Genomic DNA, 27781 nt, shown 5'->3' with positions numbered 1-27781 from the left:
TGAATGAGTCATCCTCTAGGTTCTAGTGAGACACGGATAGAAGGGGGCTCGGCAGAAAAGCAAGAAGAGCAACCACACACTGGGTGTGAAAATCAGTAATAGTAATAACAACGATTCTCTCTCATGTATTTGGTTCTTACTAAATGCCCAACCGTCTGTGCCACTTCCTGTTTTGATCTTCACAGCAGCTATGTGGGGAGGTAGTGCTATTTTATGGGCAAAGTAAATGTTCAGAGAGGTAAAGCCACTTTCCCTAGGTCACACTGCAAGTATATGGCAGAACCAGGATGTGGAACCCCCCCCCCCTCCATCTGTCTGAATTCAAGTCAAGGCTCTCTCCTAGCCTCAGATCTGGATGGGGTTGCTGAGGAGCACCCAACTTATAGAGCTGATAGGGCACTCAGGAGGCCTTTTTTTATAGGTGGGGAAACTGAGGTTCAGACAGGGCAAGGGCCTTCCACGGGAGGATCTACCAGTTTGGAGCATTTATAAAGAAACAGCAACTTCTGGCTTTGTTTAACATTTATTACAAAGTATAAGAGCAGAGATCGGTGAGTTGTGTGCCCCTTGCCATTCCTCCCCACCAGGTATTCTCTGCAGCTCTGGAAAAAATAGTGTCCTCTTTGCTGTCCGCCAGGGGGCGCCGCCCCCTGCCTCTCAGACCCGGTTCCTTCAGCTCTTCCGGCCAGCGGTAACTGAAGCCTCCTAGCATCCTGGACTCTGGGCCCTTCCTGCCCTTCTCCCTGGAGAGCTGGAGTGGGTGGGGAGGCGCAGGTACCTCCACTTCTAACCGAAAGCCAGAGGTCCTCTATAGCAGCACAGTGAGAGTGGTCCTGATGAGGGCGTGTGGGGTAGTGCTGGCCATGTTCCCATCTGGGGTCTCTGGAGGTCCAAGGCTTCCCCTTCAGCCGCATCCCCTGAGGGCTCCTGCCATCGGAAAGTCAACCCACCCAAGGCGGCCCCCATTAGTCCTCACACCTTGAGGTATTTTCTTCACAGGGCTAGGTCAGGAGTGGCAGGGAGGATGCCCTTGACCTCCATCTTGGGAAAGGAGCCTGATTGTCCTCCATGGATCCTGAGGGGAGAGAAAGAGGGAGAGATGGGTGGACAGGCAGTCCAGAGAGGAGAAGGACAGTGAGAGTGGCACTTACCAAGATGGAAGCCGACAGAAGCAGTGGGCGAGGCGGGAGGAAGAGGGTGGGCGGGCTGGCACCAGGAGACCAGGTGCCGGGGGCATTTGGACACAAGCGCAGGCTGCACAGAGCTTGAGTGACCAGGAACAGGCAGAGAGAGAGAGAGAGACCAAGCAAAGAAGGAGGGGGTCACTGAGGGGCAGGAAGGAGACCAGGGGAGAAGGAGGGGCTCCCTCCTTTTCTCCCAGTCCAGCCCTGAACTCAGAGTCCTTTCCTCCTGGCAGAGCCAGAGCCCAAGAGAAAGTGTGGCCACATTGACACTGGCCACAGGTCCCCTTCCTCCGACCTTTCTTCCTGTCCAAGTCCCAGCCCCCTCACCAGCTACGTGGCCTCCTGACTGGCTTCTGGGAGCTGCTGTGGCCCCAGGGCAGTGCCCAGCAGCTCGGTCAGGGCGTCCAGTTTCCCTGCCAAGGCATCGATCCGCTTCTCCAGGGCCCGGTGCGAGCTGCTCAGGCCCAGCTGCAGGTCACACAGGATCATGTGCATCTGGGTGAGAAGAGAGGGTCAGGCGTCAGGGGCTGTCAGGGGCTGTCAGGGGCTGGGGTGGACTCCTCCCCACTCCAGCACTGACGAGTCCTTACTGACCCTTGAAGATTATCCTCAGTTATAATTGTTGCCCTTTCTTAAAGACCCAAAGCCCAGAACCTCTTAAAAGCCACAGGGAGCAGGAATCCTGTTCCCATCTTATAGCTGAGGAAACTGAGGCACGGAGCACCTAGAATAGGACCTGGCACATAATAGATGCTCATTAAATACCTGTGCAATTGATAGGCCTGGCTTCGAAATCCTGACAGCCCATTTACTGCACTCCCAAACTGGGGATTCACAGTGTGATTCCCGAGGCTCTGTGAGCTTTCTTTTTCTTTTTCATTTTTTGGTGCTGGGAATCGAACCCAGGGCCTTATGCATACAAGGCAAGCACTCTACCAACTGAGCCATATCCCCAGCCCCTGTGTGAACTTCCTATGGGAATTCTTGAATGCTGTGTTTTGAATTCAATAATCTTCAGAAATGACAACCGGCCCGTTCTGGCAGACCTGGGCCATCACCTCCTCACTGACACCTGCCATGATGTTTTTTAAAAAATATTTTTAATTGTAGATGGACACAATACCTTTATTTTTTTTTTCTTTTAATGTGGTGCTACGGATCAAACCCAGTGCCCCACGTGTGCCAAGCAAGCGCTCTACCACTGGGCCACAACCCCAGCCTGGCCATGCCGTTTTGGGGCTTGAATCTGTGACTGTGTTTACCATGGCATTGGTGCCAAGAGCCACTGTTTGAACTGTCGTGGCCTAATGAGAAAAAGCAAAGGCCACCACATTAAGAAAAGGTGCCACGAACCAGACCAAGGGCGAGTGACGTCACTGTCCCTCAGCACTGGTGGAATCAAATGGTTTGAGCGAGCCAGGTGACACACACCTAGGCTGGCAGGCAGCCTGGCCCAGCACGGGGCCCCTTCAACAGTGAGCATCCCCTTCACAATGGATTGAGTTTTACTGAAACAATGTCACCTGTATTCTTGTCAGTGCTCCTAAGTTGAATTTTGCCATCTGTTTGTTCTTGATTTGTAAATTTGCTTTGGTTTTATTGTGTAAGAGTCATTGTTGGAAAGAATTTTATATCCGTCCACATGTAAGTAACTTGATAATAAAGATAATTTGAAATCAAACATTGGGGTGGTTGTTTTTTTTTCCCCGGTACTTGGGATGGAACCTAGTGCCTCACACATGCTAGGCAAACACTCTACCACTGAGCTACCTCCCCAGTCCTTTTTAAAACTTTTGTTTTGAAATGGTCTCACTAAGTTGCTGGAGCTGGCCTCAAATTTGATATCCTTCTGTCTCAGCCTCCCAGGTCACTAGGATTACAGGCGTATGCCACTGTGCCTGGCACAATTTTATTTTTTAAGTTCAGAAAAGGATCTGAATTTTACATAAATATAAGTAGCTTTGTTCTGCTTTATTCCTTTCTTCATTCCTTCAACCATAAGCCTTTACTGATCACCTACGTGTACCAGGCTCCTGCCAAGGCCCCCCCCACCTTCCCTTTTTTTTTTTTTTTTGGTACTGGGGATTGAACCCAGGGGCACTTTACTACTGAACCACATCTCCAGGCCTTTTTATTTTTTATTTTGAGACGATCTTACTAAGTTGCTTAGGTCCTCATTCATTTGATCCTCCTGCCTCAGCCTCCCCAGTTGCTGGGCTTATAGGCGTGTGCCACTGCACCTGGCAATACTATTTTATATTATTATTATTATTATTTTGGTACCAGGGATTGAACCCAGGGGCATTTAACCACTGAGTCACATCCCAGCCCTTTTTGTATTTTATTTGGAGACAGGGGCTCACTGAGTTGGTGAGGCTGGCTTTGAACTTGTCCACCTGCCTCAGCTTCCCAAGCCACTGGGATGTGTGTGGGCCACCGGGCCCAGCTAAGATCCCCTATTTTAGAGCCAGATGTCCCTGCCAGAGGCCCAGCCTCCCCTTCTTCCAGACCTGGTACCTTGGAGATGTCCACCATGGAGTTCACTTGCTCTCGGAGCTTTCGGTGTTTCAGCCGCACCTGTCGGAACCTGTGGGGGGAAGCTGGGAGTCGGTTTTCCTACAACCTGGTCCCCAGCTGGCCTTAGCTGAGGGGTGGGACGAGGGGAGCAGAGACGAACATGGACAGAGCACAAAGAAGAGGTGTGCCTGAGAGCCTGAAGGTGCGGAGGAGCCCCCACTCTGCAGCAGCCCGAGACTCCAGGCCCACAGACGCATCCAGCCACATCCAGACCGAGATCCCCGACATTTGCTGAGCGAGACCACACGTGGGTGTCCTGACCTGGACACGCATGGGCATGCACACACACAGCCATGCAGAGAGGGGACAGGACACACAGCTGCCCTCACGTGTGGATGGCGGCCAGCAGCTTGCGCTGATGCCTGCGGGCAGCCCTGGAGTCCTTCCTGCGCGTGTGTTTGTAGTACATCCAGGCCTCCTGCAGCAGGCGGGCAGCTGACTCCTTCATCTGGCAGCGGGTGGCACAGAGTCAGTGGACACAGACCCGAGGGCTCTGCGAAGGGGGCACTCCCGGGAGCTGGCACAGGGAGGGAAGGGCCCTGCTCTGGGTGGCCTGCGCCCAGCCTACCTCTTTGGCATAATGGATGTCCATCATGAAGTTGTGCACGTGCTTCTCGGCCTTGTTAAACTCTAGCTTCCGGGCCACCACGGCCACCAGCAGGGCTGTGCAGCACACCCCCTGTGGGCACAGCAGGCACTGTGGCGTGAGGCTGTGGGGCTCTTGGGGCCAGCCCTGTGCCACCAACCCTCTCTTGAAACCTCCCAGCAGTCACAGCGGGCAGGGACAACCATCCCCAGGTGACAACCGGAAAAGAGGCTCTGAAAGGACCCACAGCCCAGAGCGCCCAAAACAGGGTCAGAAAGTGCACGTGTCTGAGTCCAGAGGCTCTGCATAGCGGTCACACCCCACCAGTATGGCCTCTTTCATATCGGAAGAAGAAGAGCTGGTCGAGAGGGACAGACCACGGACTCCCAAGGGGCCCCTTCTCACTACTCATTCTTAGTCGGCCATCAGGTCCCTGGGAGTGACCCTCACATTCCTGAGGTCTCTTCCCAACTAATTTCCCTCCAGGACAATCTTCAGCCCAGCCCCCCACTCACCCTGCTTGACCCGCGGGAGTCCTGACACCCTATTATGACCTTGCGCCCCTCACTCTAAACCCCACCTGGGCTCCCACTTCCCTGAACTTCTCAGCCTGGCTCTGGGGGCCTTCTTCGGTCCAGGCCTCAGCCCTGGCTGGGCTCTCCCTCACCTGCCTGAGTGCTCTCCGCTGAACACTTTCCTGGGCCTTCAGGGGCCTGTCAAATCCTTGCTGCTCTGTGGCCTCTGCCCTCTCTCCCTGGACTTGGAATGAACCCTCCTTGGAAGCTCCCCCGTCCCGTGTCTCAAGTCTCAATCACTCAGAGCGGTTCACTAGTCACCAACCCGGGCTCCCAGGACTGCCTAGGTCCAAGCCCAGTTCTGAGCAAGTCATTTATCTCTCAGGATTTCCATTTCTTATCTGAAAATGGGCACGCCCTCTGTGGAGTGTCACTGTGAACTCCATGAGTTGACACCTGGCAAATGTATGGGGCAGAGACTGGCACAGGTATGTCCCCAGTAAAAGTAAGCCATCATCCACTGCACGGTGGAACCCTGGGCCAGGAGGGGGCTGTGAGCCTCACGTGCCTTATCTCTCTGGGTCTCAGTTTCTCCTTCTGTCAGGTGAAGGAGGTGGTCCCATTCAGTCCCAAGGGGCCTGGCCCTTTGGGAGCATTTTCCTGGCTAAGTCTCTGCCCCTCTTTCCTTGTCCTGAAGACTCACCACTGGGGCGGGGTGGGGGCTCACATTTCCCTGCCCCTCATCCCCTGTGCCTATGGACCCAGGGCTTAGGCATTCAACATGTCCTCCCTAGGACATCAGAACTGGAGGCTCAGATGTGGGAGGGCAGAGGGAGCCAGATCTTGTGGGGAGATGAAGACCAGGGCATTGGGGGCCGAGCCCTGGGGTGGGATGGGGCTATGGTGTGAAGGAGCTGGATGGCTGGGTTCAGCAGGAAGCTTGAGCCTGGGGCTGAGGGGGCCTCAGTTTCATCCTTGAGAGCACAGGAACTGGGGCGGGGGCAGCTGTGTGTCTGGGACCAGTTATAGTAATGGTGCTCTCCCAAAGTCCCATTTACTGAGCTCTTCCTGTGTGCTAGGCACTGTTTGAAGCCCTTTACATGGTTTAACTCATGTAATTGTCTCAGCACCTGATGAGGAGTACACCAGCATCGGCATCCCCATTTTACAGATGAGGAAATTGAGACCTGGAGATTTTGCAGCTTGATCCCAGCTAAGATCCCCAGCTGAGAAGCAGAAGTGGAGATTTGAACCCTTGGAGCCCGGTCCCAAAGGCATGATCCTGGTGATGACCCTAAGCCCTTGACAGAGGTTAAGAGACCAGATCCCCAGGTTCTAGAAGCAAATGGGCTGGGAAATCAGGGGTCGGGGGTCCCTGGGGCAGGAACAGGTCCTAGGATCATGGTCTATGGTCCTAGGTTCTGGAGAGAGCAAGGACTTAGTGGCTGGATTCCTTGGTCTCAAAGAAAATGGTTTTGTGTCTGGGTCCCTGAGAGGGGATAAGGCTGGGTGGGGAACAAAATTTTCATGAGGTGTCCCTGAGAATCCGTGTTGGCTCCATGGTTTCCTGGGGCTCTAAGGATAAGCAGTTTGGAGGGGGCAGGGTTTCTAGGGACTTGGACTCACCATAACTCCAGTGCAGAGACAGACAATCTTGCCCCACATGGTACCTGGCACCACATCCCCATAGCCAATGGTCAGGAACGTGATGGGAATCAGCCACAACGTGTCTGAGAGGTGCCCAGTGGCATTAACAGCCTGCCTATGGGAAAGGATAGGTTAGTTCTGAAATCCCACCCTAGAGATGACCAAGATGTTTGCTCCCCTCCACCCGCCATGTGCTCTCCCTCCCCATCCACACCTAGTCCCAGGATGAACCTGGGCAGTAAGTTCTAGGCTTTGGAGAGCCTCCTTTCTGCTATGCTTAGCCACTCTGGGCTGTGGGATTTGAACTTGAGTCTGGCCAGTTCCAAAGCCTGCATCGAGGTGGTCAAGGGGTTGGCAGAGAATGTGTGGCTAAGGACTGAGAGGGGACTGAAACCCTGCCTGAAGTCAGACCTGACAGGGTTGCACTCACCAGGAGAAAGGAGTACCTTTTTCTAACTTCCACCAAGGTGCTGCATGGCCTACAAGTGGCCTTATAAAAACCCAAAAGGTGGAACTCTAAAAAATCTGTCCCTTGCTGAAGATCACCAGGTGTGGTGGCACTTGCCTGTAATCTAAGTGACTTGGGAGGCTGAGGTAGGAGGATTGCAATTTCAAGGCCAGCCTGGGAAACTTAGCCAGACCCTCTCTCAAAAATAATAATAATAATAATAATAAAGGGCTGGGGATGTTGCTCAGTGGTAGAGCACCCCAGGTTCAATCCCCAGTGTGACAGAACAAAATAAAAACCCTGAGTTTTATACAGTTTCCAGGTGGCAGCCAGAACCCAATTCCCTGCAGGGACTTTCCAGAGTAGCTGCAAACACCTCCTTTCCAGGCTCACAGCAAATTCCTACAGGACCTCTATGCTAATTTGGAACAGCTGTCCCCTTCCTCCAAGGCAGATGCAACTGGTAGCCTGGGTTTGGAGGCTGAGCAGGTGCCCCGAAGTCCGAGATGGGAGAAGGGGAGCCAGAAGGGTGGGCTGCCTGGGGTCTGGGGGGGGGGAGGGCAGGCGCTGAAGGTCATCTGTGGAGCACTGGCTTGGATTGCTGTGTGGATGGGGACGTGAGCAAGGATGGAAACTGACCTGTCCCCACCGTTGGCGTCCACCTGCACCACTCTGAGCCACCCGCCTCCCTCCCTAAGCCGCAGGACCCTCACCTCTCCGCCACCGAGAGCACCCAGGCTGTGGTGAGCCAGAGGCCAAGCGTGAGGCCGAGCAGCAGGCGGCCCGGGTGCGTGTTCATGTACAGCTTGGCCACGAACCAGTGGCGGAAGCGGACCTGGTTGAGAGCACCGATGCTGCGGTAGGACGCGTTGAGCAGGACGCCGCTGCGCAGGAGGACCGCGCGGGGCACCAGGTAGAGGCGCAGCAGCATGGCTAGTGACAGCAGCGCCTCCCCCTCGCCCAGGAAGCCCGGCCAGGGCTGCGTCCCCTTCTCGCCCGACCCCGTCGCGCACGGCGGGCCCCGCAAGGGTGCAGGGTGCAGCCCGCACACCGCCAGCTCCAGCACGATCTGCGCCGCCTGCCGCGGAGTCAGCGCCACGCGCCAGTCCCGGAGCCCGTTGTCAGTCATGAACAACTGCCGGGAAGGGCGACAGGGAGGGGGTCAGGTGCAGGCCGGGCGGCGGCCCGCCCGCTCTGCACCCCGAGATAAGGTGGGGCGTCTGCTGGGCCCTGGAGAGAGAGATAGCAGTAGGGCGTCGAGCTGGACAGGGCTGGGGAGGGAGCTGGGCAGGATCCGAAGACCTCTCTCCACTTTCTCCACCAACCCTTAGTTTCTGCCCCCTTCCAGAACTTTCATGAACATTGACTGAACGCAGGCTGTGTGCCCGGCCATGTCCTATATGCTGAGGATTCGAATCGAACAAAACAGAAACCTCTTCCTCTTTGGAGTTTATAGGCACATTCCTGAGGCGGCTTTTAATCCTGTTCTGGGAACACATGTAGTAATTGTTCTAGCAATAACATCAGGGGAATCAACAGTCAAGATTTATGGGGCACTTCTCCCCTTTATGTGTTGTGCCTCAGTAGTGCTATGACACAGTGAAAGGGATAGTACCTCCATTTTATAGATGCAGCAATGGAGGCCCAGATGCTTCAGGTGGGCGGTGGCACACTTAACTATTGCTGAGAGTGCTGTTGCTGTGGCAGCTAAAGCCACTTAACTATGGCTGTTATTTTTATTCATTTTTTGCAATGCCTGAGATGGAACCAGGGCCTTTGGTATGCTATGCAAGCACTCTATCACTCAGCTACGCTCCCAGCCCCTCTAACACCTGCAATTAATGAGAATGATAATCTGTACCCTTTTACTAAGTACCTCTCATGTGCCAGGCACTGCACAGGGGCATTTCCATGCATGACCAATTTAAGGCCATGGTATAAAGAGAGAGGAAATGGAGCCATAGGACCTGGGAAGATGGGTCTGGGGAGACCGGAAGTGGGGGCATGGGGGTGCAAAGAGTTCCTCCATCTGGGGAAATATTGAGCCAGAAATGGGGAAATCAGGGGCAGGTACTATCTAGGACCTTAGGTGACTTGCAGCTGGAATTAGTGGGAACAAAGATGGAAGACAGATCTGGAGGCTGGGCCTGGAGTAAGGTGGCCTGGGGCAGAGCGCAGCTGGCAGGCAGCAGGGCTGGAAGGGTAGGACTCTCTGCATCAGGAGTGTGTAAGGGGGAGACCAGGGGCTGCTGGTGGGGGAAGGGCCAGGGCTGCCCTGGGAGGTTCTGTCCTACTGTCCTTCTTAGTGGGCAAGGGTGTGAATACATCAGAGGGTGGAGGAGCTTCAGATCAGGAGGAGAAGGTAGAACGTGTGGGCTGAAAGGGCACAAGGACACGTGGGGTTTAGGGTTGCAAAGCTCAGGGGTAGCAATGACCCTACCTGGATCTCTTTGGCATGGAAGGCCACGATCAGGCAGAGGAGCAAGATGGTGGAAATGCTGATCATGCACTTGACCAGGAATAGGTAGAGGGCCCACTGTAGGAAGGATAGAAAACACGTGAGGTCCAGGTCTCCAGTCCACCAGTCCCCTGTACCTTCCTTGGAAACAACCATCCCTTCCATTCCCCATTTCCTATCCCCTAGACCAGTCATTCCTGGTGTTTCAGTTCAGAGACATCTCAGAACCATTATGTAGTCCCCAGGGAGATGCTGTCTTCCTTCCCAAATGGACAGCCCTGTCCCAGATGCCATGTTCATCTTCCTTCGTTCTTCTCCCTGGATTCAGACCCCCTGAAGGGAGACCTTGAAGCTCATGCACTTTGTTATTCTCCTGTCCCCTTCCAGTAAAAAATACTGCCTGGGTTATATTTTTCTTCAGAGCGTCTAGAAAAAGACCTCTGGCCTCCCCTTCACTCCTACCCAACTGATCCTGCCCTAGAATCAATGTCAATGCTCACCCAATTCCAGAAGAGACTAGAAACCACCATTCAACCCCCAAGAACACGACACCCTTCCCTGCTATCTTCCATGAGACTGAATCCTTGAGACCCCAGCCCCAGGTCTTAGAATGCCCCCCAGTTCTGCCCCCTGCACCTCCTCCTCCCCTCTCTCCTGGCTCCAAGCCCAGGGCAGATCTAGCCGGAAGCACAGGGCCTCCAGAAACCACGAGAACTCTTTTTTCCTCTCTTTGTGTGACAATACCTTGGAGGAATCTAGAATTCTAGAGGGGGAGATTTAGAGGGGACTGCTGAATTCCCTAAGAAGGGTTAGTTTGGGGTATACTGTCAGGGGAAGGGGCCACCTGGCCCCCCCCCCCCCAGCCCTACACCTGTTTCTCCTAAGGCTGCCAGCTCCCCTGGTTGGACCTAGGCCAGGACTCCGCCTCTGAGCAGGGGAAGAGGGCCAGTTTCCTGCCCCAGGGGGCCTCCCCCCATCCCCTCCCTGAACAATGGTGCTGTTGTCCCTAGCCCTCCCCCACCCCTTCACCCTTCCAGGGCTCCCTGGTTCCCTGTCTGTCTTCAGTGTGTCTCAACCTCATCTCATTCAACAGCACCCCCCTCCCCACACTGCAGTGCACCTCTCTGGTGGCCCTCTCTACTCTCCCACTGAAACTGTCTCTACTTGGACCCTTACCCCTTTGAATTCCCCTTTCTCTGGGGATGGTTGTTTTGAGATCTCTCTTTCTGGTGGACTTTCTGCCACTCCATATGGATTTCTCAGTGATTCCCAAGCTCTATTTATGTTGGTGGCTGTCCCTCTCTGTCCCTTACTGCCTCTTTATCTCTGTCTCTGTCTCTCTCTCCATTCCTCCCCTCCCAAGCCAAGACACCTATCATTTTTAAAAAATATTTTGTTAGTTGTAGCTGGACACATACCTTTATTTTATTTACTTGTTTTTATGTGGTGCTGAGGATCGAACCCAGTGCCCCACACATGTGAGGCAAGCGCTCCACCACTGAGCCACAACCCCAGCCCCAAAGACACCTATCTTGTTCCCCTGTCCTTCCCAGGCTTTGGCGCTTCTTCCTGCAGCCCCTCCCCCAGGACAGCAGGTGTCTGGGACCTTGCAAAATGAGCTCATTAGCTGAGATGGAGGTGCAGAGGGGACAAGGAAGTTATCAAGGCAGTCATTGAAAGGAAGCGGAGGAGGGCCCGCTGCTTGTGTGAGAACTGTGGATCAGGGATGCAGCAGCTTTCCCAAGGTCCCACCCACGGACTGGACGCAGTGGCAGGTGGTGGAGGGAAGGAAGAAATGCGAGGTGAGGACAGGGAGGAAGAGAGTGGGGTAGGAAGGACCCCCTTGCCCCTTCCCATCTGCCAGGCTCCCCTGCCCCACCTCCCCTGCTGGGCGCGGTCCTGAAGTGTGGGAGCGCCGCATAGGCCCCGGCCATGCTTCCTGTTGGCATGGGCTTCGGCTGCCCCACCTCCTCACTGCCGCTGCCCTCTCCCTGGCCGCCTGGCCAGAGGAAGCTGGCCTGCCTTGACCTCCGTGTGGCTGCCGGTTCCTCCAGAGCTGCCCACTCCCCCATCCCCAAATCTAAGACTGAGCTTCACGTCCCTGTCTTTAGCAGCCGGGTCCACAACCCTGAGCCCAGACAGGGCTTCAACCTCTCCTTTCCTGTGGGCAATTCCGTTCCCTCTCAAGCCACTGATTCAGACCCTTGTCCTCCATCTGTCCCTATCACTGCCCAGACCAGGGCTGGAATGTGCCCGTAGCCTGCTGAGACCTGTTCTGGCCCCACCTACCCCCCTCAGAGTCAGCCCTTTCCCCCAAAGAAGTGTGGGAGCACCTAAGCCTCCTGCTCCCTCAGACTCCGGAGCCTCGGTTCAGCCCCCTCTCCCGGGGACCAAGGAGTTCAGGCTACACCAACCTGCCTCTCACTGCCTCCCAGGTGAGGAGCACGCAGATCTGGGGGAAGCTGGGCTTCTAAGTGACAGTGATGGGGGACGGGAGGTGCTTCCACTTCCCACCCCCACCCCGGTCACTGTTCTGGGCTCTGCCCCTGGCAGTCCCGGCAGCGGGCGAACGTTAGATAAGGAGCCGCCGCCTACTGGGAGAAGTTCGCCTTTCTCTCCACCCTCCTTGCACCGAGGCCGGGGCCATGGGGTCAGCCTTCCTCTGACCTCCACGGGGCCTGCACCTCCAGGGGTCCGGTTACAACTTTTTCAAAGACTGAAACACTGTGACCCTGTTCCCTCCCCAGCTCTTGCAGGGAGAGACCCCCACATTGAACTCCCCAAGGTCTCAGGAGCCAAGGCCCCAAGTCTCCTCCTCCCTCAGACCCAGAGATCCAGAAACTCACCCCTCCTCCCTCAACCCAGGGGTCCACGCCCAGCCTCCTCCCTCCGACCCAGGGTCCAGCTCCAGCCCCCGCCCTCAGCCCAGGGGTCCGACCCCAGCCCTCCCCTCTCAGAGCCAGGGGTCCAGGCCCAGCCTCCCATGCCCCGGCGCGAAGGCTGCACTCACCGGGCACCCCCCAAACCACAGCATCTCCGCGTGCAGCACCATGAGTCCGATGCCAATTCCCGCCAGCGCCAGCGCCCAGCCGGCCAGCCACTTCTCCTGCTCCAGCAGGCGCTTTCGCCGCCGCAGGGCCCCCAGGCCAGACACCAGCTCCCCGCCCATGGCCCCTGAGGTCTTGGGGCTCAGCCAGCTTCCTGCCCAGGGTCCCCCACCTCGTAATACGCAAATGGCAGCCACTTTGGCTTCCAGGCGGGCGGCCGGCTCTGCTCGCACTGGGGCTTTGGCTCCGAGGCACCGCGGAGCCCTGTGCCCTCTGGGGAGTGGTAACGTTGGCGGCTGGGCAGGGCGGGGAGGGGCAGGGGAGGTCCCTGGGTAGGGGGAGGCTCCCCAACCCCCCTTTCCAGACTAAGGAGGGGCTGGGGTGTGTCTTGGGGCAGAGCTAGAAAGAGGCATCCATCCACGTGGGAGAGACACACACTGCCACACAGGGGCTGTGACCAGAACGGTCTGCACCTTGTGATACCACCTACACCCACCACACCCAGACACCACAGGACACCCCCGGCCGGAGAGGGAGCCTAACACACTGGGGCCGGCGACACAACCTTCAGAGTGACTCACAACTCCCCACAAACTGAAATCTGCAGCCACACCCAGACACCACACACATGGTGTGACACACGCCGGCACTTAGCAAGGCAGGCAGTGTCCCTGGCCCACACGGCCACCCAAATATTGTCCCCACACAAGCACAAGCATTACATTCAAAACTGCCACAATATTCTCTGACACAGTCACACCCAGACATCACACCTAGGGCAATGCCTATCTGTAGCCATACAAACACAACAAGCACTACACAAACACACAATACGTATTGACACAGTGATACCCAAACGCCACTACACCCAACACATACAAGGCACTCGTGGTGTTCCGCACGCCACACACCCATGTAGCGACACCCAGTACACACAAACACACAACACCTAGGCACACGGCCATGGCAGCCCCCGGCCACACAACTCATAGAGAAACACACACTGACACACATCGCAGTGCATGGCCATGCCAACGCACATGCTCATGAGGATGATTCACAATACACACTGATTCACCCGGACACACAACGTGCCCCAGTGTACAGCGTGGTTCAAATGCATGGTCAGAGACCCAGATCAATGGATGCCTGCTGAGACAGACACAGGCATACCTAAGGGGACCCAAGCAGCACAATGTATCCTTTCTTTTTTTGGTACCAGAGATTGAACTTGGGGATACTTAACCACTGAGCCCCATCCTCGGCCCTTGTTATTTTTTATTTTAAGAAAGGGTCTCACTAAGTTGCTTGGGGCCTCACTAAGTTGCTGAGGCTGGCCCCGAACTTGCAATCCTTCTGCTTCAGTCCCCCATACTGCTGGGATTACAGGCGTGTGCCACCACACCTGGCCAGACTGGTTCATCTTGACCACACCAAACACAACCGGGGATGATTACCCTGAGGTGGAGGGATTATGCCCCAAATGTAACACACGCCATCCCCTCTGACCCACAAGCCACAACTGAGCGTCACATATGACACCCGCACGCGCTGTATTTCAAGATGTGTGGCTGCACAACCACAAAGCATAAACAGTCGTATGTAAACATATGGCGACACAACATACTGACCCATTTCCCAAGAAAAACAACCTTTCACAAACAACCACCTGTCACATAAAACACCAGATGTGCCCCCATTGATTGCAGCCCACACCAGGGTGGCAACAAGACCACCCAGGACCCCAGACAAGCTCATCCACAACCACACAAACACAGCACACCTTGAGTGTTCCCTGGCAGGGAAGGGAGAGGCCCCCAACAGGGCATACACCCGGATGTAAGATGCAGGATCGCAACGCTGAGTGATACACAGTGTCACACACACAAGTTCCACAAAGAGACACAACACACACTGACACACAGCAGCAGTGTCAAATGTGGTGCAGTGTGACCCATAGTGACTCCCAGATCGATGTGCAGCAGGGAACACATACGTCCACACACTGTGTCTGCACACAAATCAGAACCTACCCATGGTGACACAGGGACACACTGACGTGGTCACACAAAACACCTCACACAGCAGCGCACATCAACCTCACCATGCACGGGACTCCTGCTCTCCGAGGAGCGTGTAGAAATAACCCTTCTGCCTCCCGTGTCCTGTGCCACGCAGGACCCAGGACCTGCCAGCCACAGGGAAATCAAACACTCGCGGACAGACGTCTGGCACCACACCAAGGCAACCCACAAGGACACACCCAGAGACACCAAACCACACACACGGACACGCCCGGTGACAAAAACACAACCCCTGGGGGTGCCTTGCCATGGGGCTGGGCACACTGTTCCTGATTACCACTCGGTGACATACATGCGGCCAGCGGCGGCGGGAGAAAGATGGAGACACACCCAGGCGCACCCAGACACCACGCTTGCCTCTCCTTGGAGAAAGTGCAGCCACCGGGCGGGTACTCCTGCTCCTGGAGAAAGTCCGTGCCTGGCCGCCCGCACCCTCCCTCAGCACCTCTCCTCCCTCTTCCTGTCCCTGGCTCTCACCTCTGACTCCTTCCTCAACTTCTCCCGCTCTGGGCGCCTCTGGGTTCGCTTTCTCTCCTGTGTCTGTCTCTGTCACGCTCCCTCTCTAACTATGTCCCTGTCCATAGGTCTGTTTCCATTGCCTCTCTGTCTCCCTGTCTCACTGTGTCTCAGCCTCTTTGTGTCTCTGGTCTCCCTTGTATCTCTGTCTGGGTCTCCTTCTTTGGTCCCTGGTTTTCTATTTCATTCTCTCTCTCTCTGCACCTCTGCATTCACCATTGTCTGTGTTTCTCTCTCTCTCTCTCTCTCTCTCTCTCTCTCTAAGGATTGAACCCAGGGGCACTTGCCCACTGAACCCCATCCCTAGCCCTGTTTTGTATTTTATTAGAGACAGGGTCTCACTGAGTTGCTTAGCGCCTCACCATTGCTGAGGCTGGCTTTGAACTCATGATCCTCCTGCCTCAGCCTTGGGAGCTGTAAATTTTTTGTTTTGAGACAAGGTCTTGCTAAATTGCTTACAGCCTCATTAAATTGCCGAGGGAGGCTGGCCTTGAACTTGCCATCCTCCTGCCTCAGCCTGCCAAGCCGCTGGGATGACGGGCGCGTGCCACCCCACACTGCTTGTCTGTTTCTTTTTCCACCTGTCTCTGCTCTATGGGCTTCATTCTGTCCCTAGGATTCTTTTTCTGTCTCTGTCTCTTGATGAATTGAGGTCTCAGTCACTTTTTTTCTGTCTCTGTCTCACTCCCTACCTCCAGGTCTCCCTCCCCCACCCCCAGCTTGTCTTTGGGTTTCCCTCTGCTCTTCATTGGCTCCCCTGTGGACAGCCCCCCCCCCTTCCAACTTGGTCCTGGTCCCATTGAGGAGCTGAGGCCCAGAGAAACATTATGACCCATGTAAGAGCCAAAAGCCACAAAACAGCTCCAGCTTCTCCACAGCTTCTGTCCCCAGCTTCAGGTACTTTTGAGAAACTGACAGAGACTGACCCAGAGGGTGGGAGAGGACAGTCAGAGAGACTGAGTGGGACAGCCAAAGAGAGATGTAGGAATCAAAGTGGGGAGAGGTCAGCTCAATGGCAGAGTGTGCTTGGCATGCACAAGGTCCTGGGGTCCACTCCTGGCACCACAGATACACAAGACAGGAACAACGAAAATCAGAGAGATGGAGGGAGAAGGGACTCAGAAGTGAAGAGAAAGAAAAAAGTAGAAATTTTGTCTTCAAAGAAACCGCAACTAACAAAGAAAAACAGGGAAGACTGGACAAGGGAGAGGCCTGAGCGGGCAGCCCTGAGGGTCATGGTGGGAAGGGGACCTGCCTTCAGCTGCTGAAGTTCTGGGCAGCAGGGTTCCGTGGGTAGGAAACAGCACTACCAGCCAGGCTCTCCAGCCCAGGGAGGGGCGTGGGGGCCGTGACTCAGGGCCCCAAAGCTTCCTGTGACTCAGCCTCCATCCCAACCCTGAAGGGGGAGTGGAGGGAGACAGGGTCTCTGTAAAGAAAGGGAGAACGAACACCAGAGGATGTCAGTGAGTAAGAGAAGGGACCAAGGAGGGCCTGGGGCCTGGACGCCTGAGTCTGAGGAAGGGGGGCCGGGGCCTGGACCCCTGGATCCGAGGGAGGAGGGGCTGGGGGCCTGGACCCCTGGGTCTCAGGGAGGAGGGGGCTGGGGGCCTGGACCCCTGGGTTTCAGGGAGGAGGGGGCTGGGGGCCTGGACCCCTGGGTCCGAGGGAGGAGGGGGCTGGGGGCCTGGACCCCTGGGTCTCAGGGAGGAGGGGCTGGGGGCCTGGACCCCTGGGTCTGAGGGAGGAGGTACTGGGGTCCAGACTCCTGAGTCTTAGGGAGGAGAGCTGGAGCAGGCCTCCTGGGTCTGAGGGAGGAGGGCTGGGGGCCTGGACTCCTGGGTCCGAGGGAAGAGGGAACTGGATCCCATACTCCGGGTCCAGCCAAGACTAGAAGAACTGATTCAGAAGCTCCCAGGGCTTCTCCCTGGCCTGGTCCCAGCTGCCCCACCTTCAACCTAGCCCCATCTCCGGGCCTGGAAGGGACCCAGGTGCCTTAGGGCCTGGCCGGAAGGGGCCAAGGACAAAGAGTTGTTTAACTGGGAAGGGTGGTGGAGGGGACTGAAGAAGAGGGTGTCTCAGTGGAAAGGTCAGTTGTCGCCCAGGGCTGGTGGAGGGGAAGTCGGCAGGGCTGAGCCCCGGGGAAGACATCCTGAAAGTCAGAGGCCTGTGGGGGCCAATCCTCCAATCACTGTCTTTGGGACCTTGGCATTGGCGGGCTCAGGGGAATAAGGAGACTCCCACCTTGTGGTGGTTTGGGGAACTGCAGGCCCTCTGTTTACCCAGTTCCTGTAATTGAGCCTTCCTGAGTGCCAGGCACTCTGTTCTAAGAACTGGGGAATATCATGATTAAGAAAGTAGGCAACAGACCTGCCCTCGTGATGCTTCCAGGTTCCGGAAGACAGACCTCGTGGTTAGTTGACCTCAGTCTCTCATTTTCACTCAGTCTGTCACTGGACTGACTTCTCTGTTTCTCTTTTGGTCTGAATCTCCACGAGCATGCCTTCCTCCTTTTTCTTTCTTTCTGTGTTTATTGATTTTTTCCCCTTTTTTTATCTGTGTTTCCCACCAAATAAGAATCGTGTAAGTTATTATATTAACATGCATACATATGCACATGTACACACACACACAAAGTCCTAGAGACTTTAGTTTTGTCTCCATGTGAATCTTAGGGAGGAGGGCTGGAGCATGCCTCCTGGGTCTGAGGGAGGAGGGGCTGGGGGCTCCTCCTCCCTCAGACTTTACCCTGCATGGGATCTAACATACATACAGCCTGCTTTAGAGAGACCTGAGTTCAGTCCAGCTGCTGTCCCTAGCTGGGTGTCCTGAGCCTTGTGAAATGGGGATGATAATTACGCTACCTCTGTCATAGGGCTCCTTGAGGATAAGGTGAGGTACACTGTCAGGAGCCTGCAACACAGGACCTGGTTTATGTATTTAGCACCTGTGGTACATTGGGTCCCAGGCTGGCTGCTAATGGTTCCTTCCCTGGCTGTCCTGGCATGTGTCTTCTCCCACCAAGAAGTACAGTCCCCTCTCCTTCTGTCTGTCTTTGATGAATAGAATGTGGCATAAATGATGCCAGCTAGTTCCAGGTCCAGTTGTCAAGAGCACAAGAGACTTCTGTTTTTGTGCTCTTCAAACTTTAAAGCCACCATGCTATAAGGAAGCCCAAGCTAATCCCTTGGAGAGGGACTATCAGAGGAGAATCAAAACCTGAGCAAAACCTCCAATCTAGCCCTTGCAGAAAGTAGCCACATGAGTAACCTCATGAGACAGACCAGAAGAAGGGCCCAGCTAACCCTCAGAATCACGAGAAATGATACTTTTTTGTTGTTGATTTTAAATACTAAGTTTTAGAGTGGCTTGTTATACAATAGTAGCAAATAGTATATTCTTCTGTTCACTTCTGTATGTTTGAAGTTTTCCACAACAAAAGGGTACATATATGAACATGCGTGTACATATGTGTGTATACATAATACATGTATATACATATGAATCAATAATGGAAATTGCACTCCATGAATTGTAGCCAGTACAGTTTTGCTTCTGTTTGCCTCTGAGTCTTTCCAGTAAATCTCTGCTTGTCTTTTACACTTTCTTGTCTCTCTCCATCTCTTTCTGGGTATTGTCGCAGACCTTGCCCAGCCTCTCTCCCCTGCCTTCCACTTGTGTCCTCCCATTGGCTTTTTGGCTGATCCTTCAACAGGCCACGCTATTTCTACCTCAGGGCCTTGGTGTTTTCTGTTCCCTGAACCTCTTCATGTGTCATTCCCTCTCTTTAGTTCTCTGCTCAAATATACTCTCTTTCTTGATAATCCCTTCCAGAATGGTCTCTTTCATCCCATTATACATCCTGTGTCCCATTTCATTGTCTTATCTTCATTATAGAAATTATAACCATGTAAAGTGACTCTATTCTTTCTTTCTTTCCTTCCTTCCTTCCAATTGAAGCCGGGGTGCTTTACTACTGAGTCACATCCCCAGCCTTTTAAAAAATTTTTCATTTTCTTCAGGGTCTCACTAAATTGCTTAGGGCCTCGCTAAGTTGTCGAGGCTGGCTTTGAACTCACAATCCTCCTGCCTTAGCCTCTGGAGTTGCTGGGATTATAGGCATGCACCACCATGCCTGACAACCTTATTTTCTTAATTGTCTAGTTGTTTAAGGACAGAGATTGCTATTCCAGCGAATAGAACAGTGTCTGGCATGTAGGGATGCTCAAGGAATATTTGTTGAAGTAATACTCTCTTTTGATGATACCGAATGACTCTTCTTTGACTCCAGGTGGGAAGGATGCGTCTCTCCATTTTCCACCTTTTGTGCGCCATTAGTCAAGTTGCTGTCTGTGGTTCTGAGACCCAACACCATGGATCTGTCCTTGGTGCTGACCCAGGCTTCCAGTTTCCTTAAACTAGGGAGGGTGGAGTCATCTTGGGAAGGGGCAGTGTCCCCTGTAAGACCCAGGCATTGAATTGTTTGCATAACTGAGGAAAGGCAGACATCCTGAGTGCCCAAGGGAGGGAGCAAACGGGTCACTGAGAGTTGAGTGGGGATTTGAACTCTCTTTCATCTATTCATATATATGTATGCACTTACACGGTCGTTCCTTAGTATCTGCAGAGGATTGATTCCAGATCCCTCTCTGCCTCCTGCCCAGGATACTGAAATAAGGGGATGCTCAAGTTCCTTATATAAATGATGCAGTATTTGCATATAACCTATGCATATTCTCTTGTACACTTCAAATCATCTCTAGGTTATTTATGATGTCTAACCCAGTGCAAATGATTTATATACGATCTGCAGTTGATTGAATCCACAGATGAAGAATCTGTGGATACACAGGGTTCACTATATATGAGAGCTTCAACCATAGAGAAATGAAGAGTACAATAAACTTCCAGGAATACATTTTAAAATACCTTCTATGCTTCCAGCCACTTCCTCACTTTCTGTGTTATTTAAATGCAAATCTCAGAAATGGTATCATTTAATTATATGTTGTATTTTAAATTATTTGCTTTCTCTTGAGATATGACATACCTAGTAAAATCCACAAGTCTTAAGTGTATAAACTGGTGCAGTTCTACTTATATGTAGATTCGTGTGCCCCCCCCCCCAGGCATCTCCATCTTCTCAAAAGGTCCTTTTACATCCTCTTCCAGAGATAGCAAGCATTTTGAACTTCTGTCACCAGAGTTTTAAAAATCACAATATGGACATCCAGAGAACTGGGTTCTAGCCTTGGCTTTGCTATTGACACTATTATTTTTAATGAATATGTCATATGTGCAGAAAGTACATAAAGTACAGAAAGTAAGATGGGCATGATGGCACACACCTGTAATCCCCGCTGCTCAGAAGGTTGAGGTAGAAGAATCGCAGCTTAGCATGTTCAAAATGCAAAAGGGCTGGGGCTGTAGCTCAGTGGTAGAGCACTCCTGGGTTCAGTCCCCTGTACCTCCCCCACCCCCAAATAGAAACAAGTTTCTAAAGGCCTCAAACATGGGTGAGGTCAGGAGGATCTGAAATGACAGGCTCTGTCGAATGTTCCAAGAGAATGGCATTAGCACCTGCTTGGCTTCTGGTGGGGGCCAGAGGCTGCTCCAATTCATGGGAGAAAACAGAAAGGCAAGCCAGTTCATGCCAAGGACACAAGGCACACGGGATGGCCTTGTCCTGTGATAACCCACTATCATCAGAAGGCCTCAGGTTCTCCTTAGGACCTAATCGCCTCTCAAAGGCCCCAAACATTGCACTGGGAATTAGCATTCAGCATGAGATTTGGAGGGGACAGACCTTCTAGGAATGAACTCTTGGGTCATTTTACTAAGTAAAGACCACCAGCCAGCTGAGGGCAAAGGAAACATGGGATGAATAATAGAAGAAGGAAATTAAACACATCAATGGTGTCCTTGAGACCAGTTATGGGTATGCAAGCTGTAGCAGCTACATTTCTTTTCCTTGGCTTCCCCCTTCCTTCCTTTAAAAAAAATATTTTCTTGTATATGTTCATCTATTAATTTATTTTAGTATTGTTTCTTCTTTCCTTTTATTATTTTATATAAGGATTGTAGGAGATCGTGGCCCTTGTGGTGTTTTTTATTTGTTTATTTTTATTTTTAATTTTTACCACTGAGCTACCTCCCAGTCCTGTTTTGTTACTATGTTTTTAAAAAATATTTTCAGTTGTAGGGGCAGGAGTTGTAGCTTAGCAGTACAGTGCTTGCCTGACATGTGTGAGGCACTGGGTTCCATTCTCAGCACCACATATAAATAAATAAAGGCCTATCAACAACTAAAAAGAATTTTAAAAATATTTTCAGTTGTAGATGGACACAATACTTAAATTAATTAACTAACTTATTGATTAATGTGGTGCTGAGAATCAAATCTAGTGCTTCACACATGCTATAACCCCAGCCCATATTATTATGTTTTTAAATTTTGAGACAGGGTGTCGATAAATTATTGAGGATGACCTTGAACTTGTGATCCTCCTGCCTCAGCCTCCTGAGTGGCTAGAAGTATAGGCAGGCACCACTATACCTAGTTGGTCCTTGTGTCTTGACATCAAAATTTTGTCAGTAGAATCCATGCTTTTTCTCTGCTGTCTCCTTTGCTCCATCAAAACCAAATATTTCCTGCACATTATGAGACAACAGTAATTATTTGCTGAAAGAGTAGTACAAAAAATGGCTATAGATGACCACAAATTAAGATGACAAGACATGTATGTGAATGGGGTAGACAAAAATGAATGGTATGCAAGTTTAACTTCAATCAGAATATAGATAATAAAATATTAAACATTCCCTGGGTAATTCAAAACCAATCAACAAAATGCAGACCATATCTTCTGGATCTTTTAGTCAATCCCTTTCTTTCTTTTCTTTTTTTGGTATTGGGGATTGGACCTGGGGTACTTTACCATGGCATTACATCCCAGCTGTTTTTAATTTTTATTTTGAGAAAGGATCTCACGAAGTTTCCCAGGCTGACCTTAAACCTGCAATCCTCAAGCCAGGCATGGTGGCGTACGCCTGTAATCCCAGTGGCTTAGGAAGCCAAGGCAGGAAGATCATGAGTTCAAACCCAGCCTCAGCAATTTAACAAGGACCTACTCAGTGAGACCCTGTCTCATAATAAAACATGAAAAGAGGCTGGGGATGTGGCTCAGTTGTTAAGCGCCCCTGAGTTCCATCCCTGATACAAACAAACAAACAACAAAATTGCAGTCTCCTGGGTACCACTGCATCTGTTAGTCAATTCTTTTTTGTTTTTAGTACTGGGGATTGAACCCAGAGTTGCTTCACCACTGAGCCACACCCCCAGCCCCTTTTTATATTTTATTTTGAGGCAGGGTCTTGCTGAGTTACTTAGGGCCTTGTTAAATTGCTGAGGCTGGCTTTAAACTTGCCATCCTCCTATATCAGTCTCCCGAGTAGCTGGGATTACAGACCTGCAGCACTATGACCGGCCCATTCTTTTCTTTAATGTGTTTCCTAAAATTTAAGAGTTCATGTGAGAAGATGACTGACTATTGGAAGTCTTTACCCCTTTGCTCCTTTAGTTGTAATTAAATACATAATTTTTAAGAAAGGCTTTTTGTTTTTCTCTTTGCCTCTTTCTTCATTTGCCTTTTCTGCACCAAAAAAGCTTTCTTTCTTTCTATCTATCTATCTATCTATCTATGATGCTGGGGATTGAACCCAGGGCCACACACATATTAGGCAAGCACTCTAACACTGAGCCATGTCCCCAGTCCCCCAAGAAAACTTTTTAAATCTCTTAAACCTTTTATGGAAAATAATGTACATATAGAAAGAGCTCAAAATCATAAGCAGACAGCTCAATAAATTCTCAGATCAAGTAATACAATGACTGAGTCCCCAGGAACCTCTGTATTCCCTCTTCTAATCACTAATCCCCGTGGATAATCACTGTTCAGATTTCTAATTTCATATGTTAGTTTTACAAACTATGCCAACAAAGTTTTTAAAAAAAATTTAATTAATTAATTTTATTATTATTTTTTGGTACCAGGGATTGAACCGAGGGCTGCTTAACTACTGAGCCACATCCCCAGCCCTTTTTATTTTATTTATTTATTTTTAAAATTTTAAGTCAGGGTCCTCGTGAGTATTTGCTGAAAGAGTAGTAGGGCCTTGCTAAGTTGCTAAGTTTCTGAGGCTGGCTTTGAACTTGCAATCCTCCTGCCTCATCTTCCTGATCTGCTGGCATTACAGGCTTGCACCACCATGCCCAGCCATTTAATTTAATTTTCAATACTGGGGATTGAACCCAGGGGCATTTTAGCTCTGAGCTACATCCCTGGCCCTTTTAAATTTTTATTTGAGACAAGATCTTGCTAAATTGATGAGGCTGAACAAGAACTTGTGATCCTCCTGCCTCAGCCTCCAGAGTAGCTGGGATTTCAGGTACTCCCATGAGCCACTGTGAGGGGCTGCTGATGATATTAACTGAGACAGCATCATAGATCCTTCCTAGCACTGTGACTGGGTTCTAGAGGAAGAGCCTGGGAAACTGTCACAGGTTCCTGTAGTAATGGCTATTGTCAGAACTGCTCCTCGGGTGGGGCAAGGTGTGACTGTTTCTTGGGGTGCTGGTGACTGGGTCCAGTTTCTTCCAGGCTGGCTAACCAGCCCTGGGCAGGGTGGTGGTAGGCAAGCAGGAGGGAGAGGGAGGTGGATGGTCATGGCCAGAGGGACAGGGGTGCTGCTCTTGTTTTGACATCATTTTCCAGCTGGGGCTGAAGCAGTGAGGAGAAGGAGGTGTACCCTGCCCAACATCCCGGGGTGGGGGGAACTATATGGAGAGCCAGAGGGGTCCTCCCAGAGAACTGACCAGAAGAGGGGCTAGGAGGGCCAGGGTCATGATGTGGGGCACCCGGGGAGGAGCAGCAGCTGTAGGGGTGTTGAAGGCCTGGGTCACGGAGTCCCTGTTGCAGAGATGCCCTTCACAGCAGGCGCCCTGGAGGTCAATGGCTGTCCAGGGGCTGGTGGTGCCCATGGTGGTGCAGGAGGGCCGGTGGCAGGTTCGGATGTACACAGGGACTGAGAAATTGCCTGGGGTGGGCAGTGGGGAGGGATCAGAACCAGAGAGGCAGTTGCACCTGAGCCTCCACCCTAGAGGCCATGGCCAGTGCTGCGACTCAGTCCTCAGACTCACTTCAGTGCTTTCTCCTTTGGCCAGGGCCACGCCTCCTCCCGCAGATTGGGGCTGTCTCCCTGTCAGGCCTGTCTTGTGCCTCTGCCCTGGGACCCGCCTCGCCTCCACATCCCTTGCCCAGGTCCATGCCCCCTTCCAGCCCCTCACCGGTGGTCATTCGGCCATTGCCCTGGAAACAGACGCTCTGGTCCTGGTGACACTGGACCCGTCGGGACTTGTCAGGAGAGCAATCCTCGGGGTGGACGCCCACGCAGGCGTAGCACTCGGTGCCGCTGAGCCTCTGTGGGTCAGGTGCTAACAAGAGAAAGTAGACGCGCATCCAGGCAGTTGTTCCCAGGTTCAATACCGCGGCTGCGCACTGCACCTGGGTGCCCGCCGAGCCCAACGGGGAGGCTGGCGAAGGGGCGCGACCGCCGCGGGTGCTCAGCGGAGGCCACGCCCCACCCGGCCCCTGACCGCCCCGCCCCGTCCTGCTTTCCACCTTGACTCAGGTTGGGGATGACGTCATGGGTCACGAGGTGGTTGTTGCAAAAGTCTCCCACGCAGCCTCGCACCACCGAGAAGTCCGGCGGCAGCGCGTCTTGGTTGGACTGCATGGAGCCGGCCGTGGGTCCCGTCCAGCAGCCCTTCTTTACCAGGGTCACCGGTGCGCGATACCCTGGGGACGCGAGGAGGAGGGGCCTTGAGTTCCTTCTCCTCTCCTAGCTCTCCCTCTCCCCGACCTCCGCCAGGCTCTGCTCCATCCTGCTCCTCCCTCCCTCCTTCCCCTCTTCCCCACCTAATCGTTCCCTCTCCTCTTCCTCCTTTCTCACCTCCTTTTCCTACCTTCTCCGTTGTCTTCTTCCTCCCCATCTCTCTCTTGTGCCCCGTCCACTCTTTTCTCTCTCCCCTCCTCTCTCCATCTGTCCCTATCCTTGGCTGCCTCGCTAGCAATTTCCCCTCCTTTCCTCTTTCCTCGCTCCTTCCCTCCCCCCTCTCTCTCTAATTTCTCATTCCCGTTCCTCTCCCCTCTTTCTTTCTTCTTCTGCACGCCCTTCTCCTTTTCTAGCCTCTGTGAGGCCCTCACCAGTGTCCAGGGACAGGACAACCTCAGAGCATCCGTGGGGACAGGAGATACTGGGGAACTTCATGTCACTGAGGTCAAAGGGCCCCGTGTAGGTGTGCTCAAAGCTGTAGCACTGCAGGGCTCCGGAACCTAGGAGTGGCGTAGGGGCGGCATCAGCAGGGCCAGGGCAGGAGCCTTTCCTAGGGACTCAGGGACCACACATGGCCAGGCCCCTCCACCCAGAAGGAAGCTGGGCCTTGATGCCCTGAGAGAACAGGGTCTGTTATTGCAGCCAGTCATGGTTGGGTCTGTGTCACCGCAGAGCAGTGGCCTCTCTGCAGTTTTTCCCTCCAAGTTGTTCCAGGTCTCCACCCTCATCCAGGAAGCCCTCTAAGACTTAGATAAGGGAGGAGGAAGTGATTCATTGCCTCTGTCCATCCCTCCCCAAGTAAGCACGTTAGATACAGTAGCACTAAAAGACTTCCGATGGGAAACAGGTGCCCCAGTTGAAGTCCAGTGAGGTGCAGTTTGGTGTGATAATCTCACACACAGCCAGCCCAGTAACACACGCACAGAACACTAAACACTGAGGTAAGGCAAACTGAACTTGACACAGGTCCATGCACATCTCATAAACACAGATGGAATAGCCTGAATGAACCCATGCAGGGTTCTACAGTCTCACACAAAACCAGTGTTCACCTGGACGCCCATTACAAACACTCCAGCCCAAGTTGCAGAACCTCAGGCTTGGGAGTGTGATTTTGTATACATTGTTTTGAGGGATTCAGAAGCGCAGGAAATCATACCAAGAGACAGGGAACTACAGACCCAAGAATCACATATATGCAAATAAAACAAGAGACCACAATTAGGCAAAGAGATTATTGAAAATGAGACCATAAATATATACAGTTTAAAATCATTTAGGGGTCCAAGATATATAGACATGCAACAGATGCACACAGAGAAAAATACACACACATGTGTGTGTATATATGGAGAAAGACCCACAAATCAGAGATGCACAGAGACACAGTTACACCTAATTATACGCATCTCTCTTATACAAAGAAAATAAAGTTCGGAGATAAACAGAGCCACAAAAGCATTTTTTAAAATACGCAGACATCAAAATCTGGCACAGAGAAACACACACAAGCACAGAGACCCCAAGGACACACTGACAACACACAGAGCCCACACTCTCTCCAGGGATGCACAGATACACACGTGTGCACAGGAATAGCCTCCTTCCTGCCTCTCTTTCTCTTTGTAGCCATTGCCATTCTGAAATGACATGTCCCCATCCTAGACCAGTTAGGGGAAGAGGAAACCTGAAGATGAGGCCAAGGTCCCTGAGAGTTTGGAAAAGGGCACTGGTGACTCCCCAGAAATACCCTTGAATGTGGGGCTGGGCAGGGAGAGGGAAGGCTGGAGTAATGGAGAAGATAGTTACTGGAGAGAATGACTGACAAGGGGAAGAAGAGAGAGGAAGAGAGAGAAATGAATGAACATAGCCTCCAGCCTCCTCCCTGCCTTAGACCCAGGAGTCCAGCCCCAGCCCTCCTCCCCCTGACCCAGAGGTACAGGTCTCAGCCCTCCTCCCTCAGACCCAGGGGGCCAGGCCCAGCCTCCTCCCTCAGACCCAGGGGTCCAGCCCCAGTCTCCTCCCTCAGACCTAAGAGTCCAGGCCCAGCCTCCTCCCTCAGACCCAGGGTCCAGGCCCTAATCCCCCTTCCTCAGACCCAAGGGTCTGGGCTGCAGCCCTCCTCCCTCTGACCCAGCGGTACAGGCCCCCAAACCCTTCTTATATTGGGCTCAGAGGTTGAAGTACCTGTCAGACAGAGCACAGTCCCAAAGAGGCAGAGCAGAAAGGCCCTGGGGACCCCCATTGCCAGAGTGTGGATCTGCGCTGAGACACCCAGGACAACTCCTGCTGCTTGGTTTGCTGTCTGGCTGGTTCTTCTTAATGAGCCCAGGCATCCTGGCTGCCCAGCCTGGCCAGCATTCCTCCACCCCACCCTCCCTTATGTGGGCTGATCTCCTAGGTAATCATGACCTGGCCAGGATGAGTCCTGGGTGCTAAAGGAAGAAGGGATTCCTGTCTCAAGGAAGGAGCTAGGGGTCTGTAAGACTTAATTTGTGGGGCACAGTGGTGGGGTTTGTGGTTTCTTCCTCCCCTCCTCCCCATACTCTATCCTAGTCTGGGAATGGCCTCTTGCCTTCTCTTCTCTTCCCCTACATCAAAACACGCTTCCTGCACACTCAGACACACACAGCTCCCAATCCTGGGGCCACGTCTCCAGATTTAGAGATACACACACATCATCCCCTCCCTGGGGCCATCTCTGACCCTCACCTCCCTGCTCAGCCATCTCTCTTCGGCCTCCAACACCTCCCTCTCTCCCAGCCCTGATCAAACTAGGCTGGGCTGGTGTCTGTCTCTTCCACCAGGCTGTGACCTCCTCAGGGGCC

At 52.8% G+C, this 27781-nt stretch overlaps 2 protein-coding genes across 6 annotated transcripts; both read right to left on the bottom strand.

The window, feature by feature from the left end:
- Positions 1-504: 504 nt before the first annotated feature.
- On the bottom strand, positions 505-14669 carry Kcnn4 (potassium calcium-activated channel subfamily N member 4). 5 transcript variants are annotated; one of them, XM_027945768.3, is made up of 9 exons: positions 14567-14669; positions 9398-9493; positions 7671-8092; positions 6489-6624; positions 4330-4440; positions 4091-4209; positions 3702-3771; positions 1512-1679; positions 505-1075 (listed from the first exon to the last, which is right to left on the bottom strand). In XM_027945768.3, the coding sequence occupies exons 1-8, from the start codon at positions 14567-14569 to the stop codon at positions 1515-1517; spliced, it is 1122 nt and encodes a 373-aa protein (XP_027801569.1). In that variant the 5' UTR covers positions 14570-14669; the 3' UTR covers positions 505-1075; positions 1512-1514. The 5 variants fall into 5 exon arrangements, with proteins under 5 accessions (XP_027801569.1, XP_027801571.1, XP_027801567.1 ...); XM_027945770.2 differs by lacking the exon at positions 14567-14669 and adding an exon at positions 14496-14562; XM_027945766.3 differs by lacking the exon at positions 14567-14669 and adding an exon at positions 12426-14460.
- Positions 14670-21355: 6686 nt separating this feature from the next.
- Positions 21356-25403, bottom strand: Lypd5 (LY6/PLAUR domain containing 5; the record flags this gene model as incomplete). Its single annotated transcript, XM_027945772.2, has 5 exons — positions 25325-25403; positions 24740-24916; positions 24406-24552; positions 23935-24155; positions 21356-21364 (listed from the first exon to the last, which is right to left on the bottom strand). Coding segments are annotated over exons 1-5 (618 nt in total), but the record flags the coding sequence as incomplete, so codon positions are not given.
- Positions 25404-27781: the final 2378 nt, after the last annotated feature.

Source organism: Marmota flaviventris, chromosome 18 (assembly GCF_047511675.1).
Source record: "Marmota flaviventris isolate mMarFla1 chromosome 18, mMarFla1.hap1, whole genome shotgun sequence".
Taxonomy (NCBI): domain Eukaryota; kingdom Metazoa; phylum Chordata; class Mammalia; order Rodentia; family Sciuridae; genus Marmota; species Marmota flaviventris.
The sequence above is the reverse complement of the archived record's forward strand: the minus strand, read 5'-3'. Positions and strand labels throughout refer to the sequence as shown.